This window comes from Salminus brasiliensis, chromosome 10, assembly GCF_030463535.1.
Source record: "Salminus brasiliensis chromosome 10, fSalBra1.hap2, whole genome shotgun sequence".
Lineage (NCBI taxonomy): Eukaryota > Metazoa > Chordata > Actinopteri > Characiformes > Bryconidae > Salminus > Salminus brasiliensis.
In genome coordinates this window covers 4,263,968-4,268,967 of record NC_132887.1, presented here as the reverse complement: position 1 = coordinate 4,268,967, position 5,000 = coordinate 4,263,968, and the positions used below count along the sequence as shown (strand labels likewise).

General features: G+C 46.1%; 1 protein-coding gene across 1 annotated transcript in view; it reads left to right on the top strand.

Moving 5' to 3' along the window:
* The window catches only part of LOC140564594 (protein phosphatase 1 regulatory subunit 37), a 52,918-nt gene extending 49,985 nt beyond the window's left edge, over window positions 1-2,933 (top strand). Inside the window, exon 11 of the mRNA XM_072690194.1 lies at window positions 2,610-2,933. Coding sequence (XP_072546295.1) covers window positions 2,610-2,933 — 324 coding nt within the window. The remainder of the gene's footprint in view (window positions 1-2,609) is intronic.
* Window positions 2,934-5,000: the final 2,067 nt, after the last annotated feature.

The following is a 5,000-nucleotide window of genomic DNA, read 5'->3' as shown; positions in this document are numbered from 1 at the left end:
CTCTCTCTCAGCACTCACTCTTCTCATGCTCTCTCTCTCAGCACTCACTCTTCTCATGCTCTCTCTCTCTGTCTCTCTCTCTATCAGCACTCACTCTTCTCATGCTCTCTCTCTCTCAGCACTCACTCTTCTCATGCTCTCTCTCTCAGCACTCACTCTTCTCATGCTCTCTCTCTCAGCGCTCACTCTTCTCATGCTCTCTCTCTCAGCGCTCACTCTTCTCATGCTCTCTCTCTCAGCGCTCACTCTTCTCATGCTCTCTCTCTCAGCACTCACTCTTCTCATGCTCTCTCTCTCTCAGCGCTCACTCTTCTCATGCTCTCTCTCTCTCAGCACTCACTCTTCTCATGCTCTCTCTCAGCACTCACTCTTCTCATGCTCTCTCTCTCAGCACTCACTCTTCTCATGCTCTCTCTCTCAGCACTCACTCTTCTCATGCTCTCTCTCTCAGCACTCACTCTTCTCATGCTCTCTCTCTCAGCACTCACTCTTCTCATGCTCTCTCTCTCTCTGTCTCTCTATCAGCACTCACTCTTCTCATGCTCTCTCTCTATCAGCACTCACTCTTCTCATGCTCTCTCTCTGTCTCTCTCTCTCTATCAGCACTCACTCTTCTCATGCTCTCTCTCTCAGCGCTCACTCTTCTCATGCTCTCTCTCTGTCTCTCTCTCTCTATCAGCACTCACTCTTCTCATGCTCTCTCTCTCAGCGCTCACTCTTCTCATGATCTCTCTCTCAGCGCTCACTCTTCTCATGCTCTCTCTCTCTCAGCGCTCACTCTTCTCATGATCTCTCTCTCAGCGCTCACTCTTCTCATGCTCTCTCTCTGTCTCTCTCTCTCTCAGCACTCACTCTTCTCATGCTCTCTCTCTCTCAGCACTCACTCTTCTCATGCTCTCTCTCTCTCAGCACTCACTCTTCTCATGCTCTCTCTCTCTCTGTCTCTCTCTCTCAGCACTCACTCTTCTCATGCTCTCTCTCTCTCTCTGTCTCTCTCTCTCTCTCTCTCAGCACTCACTCTTCTCATGCTCTCTCTCTATCTCTGTCTCTCTCTCTCAGCACTCACTCTTCTCATGCTCTCTCTCTCTCTCTGTCTCTCTCTCTCTCTCTCAGCACTCACTCTTCTCATGCTCTCTCTCTCTCTGTCTCTCTCTCTCAGCACTCACTCTTCTCATGCTCTCTCTCTCTCTGTCTCTCTCTCTCAGCACTCACTCTTCTCATGCTCTCTCTCTATCTCTGTCTCTCTCTCTCAGCACTCACTCTTCTCATGCTCTCTCTCTCTCTCTGTCTCTCTCTCTCAGCACTCACTCTTCTCATGCTCTCTCTCTATCTCTGTCTCTCTCTCTCTCTCTCAGCACTCACTCTTCTCATGCTCTCTCTCTATCTCTGTCTCTCTCTCTCAGCACTCACTCTTCTCATGCTCTCTCTCTCTCTGTCTCTCTCTCTCTCAGCACTCACTCTTCTCATACTCTACTCTTCTAATACACACACACACACACACACACACACACACACACACACACAGTACTGATCATTGACCTGAATCTCTCTTTCTCTTTATCCGTGTCTCTCTCTGTCCTGCTCTCCCTTTGGCTGAAGCAGTAGGCCAGTGGTGTGTATGTGTGTATGTGTGTTTGTGTGTGTGTGTGTGTGTGTTTGTGTGTGATCTGTCTCTTTGATTTCCGTCACAACATAAACCGTATTGCTTATTGCGCAGTGATCAAGGGGCGGAGTCTGTAGCACAGGTTGTGAGTTTACTGACTCGGTTCTGAATAATAATGCTAATTATAATCATTTACACTATTAGTAATGCTTGCTATATATATTAGGCACAATTTAAACACCAAATATGAGCTAAATGACTCCTGAGATTTCACTGAGATATTAAATAAATAATTAATAATTAAGTCTAATTGTACTTGTTTTGTGCTAACTCTCTCTATTTGTGGTTGTTGGTCTACTGGTGTGTAATAACTGGTTTGTAGTGGGTGAATGTGCTGTGTGTGTGATTGGGATATCTGTAGCATGTGTGTTAGTCTCCACTCGGTTCTGAATGGGTTCTTCAGTGCTGGTTTAGAAACAGAGAAAAGTGAGTGCCGGTTCTCCCGCTGGTAAAACAGAGCGTTTGAGTGTTTAATGAAGGGTCAGATATTATGGTCTGTTTTCAGGTTCCACACCGCAGAACCTCAACTCCTTTATTTACCTTCTGAGAACGTCCACACTGCGGCTGCAGCCGGCTGGGGATAATGTCCGTTAATGGTGTCTTGAAGATACCATTGTTAACACCGTGGTTAAAACAAAGACTTAGAACTGGATTGAGATTAAAATAGCCAAGACCCAATCCCTTAAAATATGCCTGGACTGTTCCTGATCCTGATACACTGGATTGGATCGGGACATCCCTAGTTGTGAATGTAATAATCATGAATTCTGTAATAATCTGGGATAATTTGGGTATTTGTAGTATTTCTCCAAACAGCCCCTTTATAGGTCCTTTTTTTAGTACCAAATGTTCTTTAGAGAACCACAAGTGGATCTTCTATGGCATTGCTCCAAAGAACCATATTTGATACCTTTGTTTTTAAGAGCATGGTGCTGGTGGTGGGCAGGGCACTCTCTGCCCGTCCCCCCGTCCCCCCATCCCCCCATCCCTGTCACACCGGCCCTGGCTGCCTGGGCACCATGGAGGGGAGATAATTGGATTTGTTGTCACCTCCAGTGGCTGCCAGGAGCGGGCGTCTGCTCTGGTTAGCGATGAAGACATCAGCGTGACAGCGACCCTCAGAGAGGATCAGCTGGTGCACTGGGCATCACTAATAAAACTCACGGCCTGCCGTGTCCAAGCAGGACAGGAGGAGGCCAGCTGTTCAGCCGCCCGCATCCGCGTCCACAGGCCAGGCCAGGACAGGAGAGGTAGCCAGGAGTGGAGCTGAGCCTCCGGTCAGAGCGCCAAAAAAAAAAACCCTCACTCCAGACTCAGAGAGGCGGGACGGGTTCACCTCTGGCTCCTCTTCACTCCAGGCTGAGCCAGGAGCTCAACTCAGCACAACTTTATTTATTTAGTGACTTTTTGCCGGTGAAGAGTCACACGGCTGCTTCATATACTGTAGAAATGAAGGTGGAGGCCATAGAGGAGTCACTTTACAGTCTCTTAGTGGTGATTAATGGGTCTGATGTGCTTATCAGAGGCTTTTTTCACAAATCTAGTGACCTAGTCTGTGCAGCTCAAGTGCTCACTGTCATTGGGTGGACCGGGGACACACCACCAAATATTAAGATACTGGCCATAACCAGTGACTGGCCAGTCAATCTCATATAACTGATTCTGTGTTGGTCACCTTTACACCACCACGGCACCACCAGCAGAAACACAGTCACCCACTCACACAAACTCACCATGGCTGTGACCAAAATGGCTCCCTATGGACCTTTCCTACAGGTCACTGTGTCGTCCACCTGCACCCTTTAACAGAGCGCTCGCCTCTCGTCTCCAGCATTCCTCAAAGATCTTCATTGGGCTTCAGTGTAAACATTAGCAACATCAGCGGGTTTAGCCTGTTTAATCATAAATGCAAATAAATCTGTCCCACTGTTCAGCCCTGCGTTCACTCCAGTTCAGTTGAACTCTCGTTTTATTGGTCGCCTTGTTAAAAATGACATGTAATGGGCGGAGTTTTTCAGCTGGAGTTGAGCGTGTTTCAACTGGACAGTGTGTTTGGTTGAATTTTTGACATATTTAGGTACATTTCAGGCTTAAAGTCAGAGTATTTCTTAATACTATTACATCTATATGAATATATTCTGTATGCTGTCATTTATCATTCTTAAAAAGAAAAGAAATTCAGGGCTCTGATTGGCTCAGCAGGCTAATGCACTGCCACAATGTCCCGGGGGTCGTGAGTTTCAAGCCCCAGCCATGCTGCCTTGCCATCAGCGTCGGGAGCCTGTGAGAGCACGATTGGCCACGCTCTCTCTGGGAGGGTACATGGTGCTCTCTCCCTTCATCACCTGTTAGCTGGTGCGGTGGAGCTGGGGGCCTGGCACTTTCCTCAGAGCACATCGAAGGGGCCAAAAATGCACCATCGCAAAAGAGGCAGTGGCTGGCTTTAAATGTATCGGCAAAGACGTGTTTTTAATGTATCAGGAGCATTGCTAGTACTAGGTGGCGCTCCAAACGGGTGGGTTCACTGGCAGTAATTGGGTAAACAAAGGGGAAAAAAAGAAAGACAGAAAATTGGAATCAGCCAAGAACGTTGTAATCAGTTCATTTCTAGATTCTAAACTTAAACTTAAGTTGTTATGCTGATGATAACATTTGTAACACTCTGTGTTAAATTAGAAAAGTGTGCAAAAAATATATATAAGGTATTTAGAAGGATATACGACAATAGCCAGGTCATTTTCAGCCTGTAGTTTCTACAGGGCAGTTAGAAATGTCTGTTCAGGGAAACTGTGGTGGTAAAGGTGAGATATGGAAGACCAAGAAAACTCTTCTGGTGTATTCTGGTGAGACAGAATGACTCCCATATGACCGCCAAGAAGCTGCATGAACATTTAACCCTCTGGAGTCTATGAGAGCATGTTCTTGATTTTTGCATATCTTCTTAAATCTGCTTTCAAATGCACTTGATGCACTGAGTGAGAACATACTCTGACCCTAAATAAAAAATAAAAAGTCAGATTTTAGAAATTCTTCATATTTCTTGTCAAAACAAAACAATGTAGATGAGTGTAGATGAGTTGCACTGGTGCTTAAAACATGTTTACCAGAGTCTTAGCATTGCAAAATCAGTGGAATGTGTTAAATAGTTGAATAGTACATAAACAGTGAGAGGCAAAAGATGAGTTTCTGAGTGTCCACTGATCAGTTTCACACAAAACTATAGATGGACACACAAATTCAGCAATTACAGGTGAAAGGCAGATGACAGACACTCGAATCCACCAGTTAGACACGGCGAGAGGCAGAGATGAGAATCTCGGCCATCTTCACAGCCTCA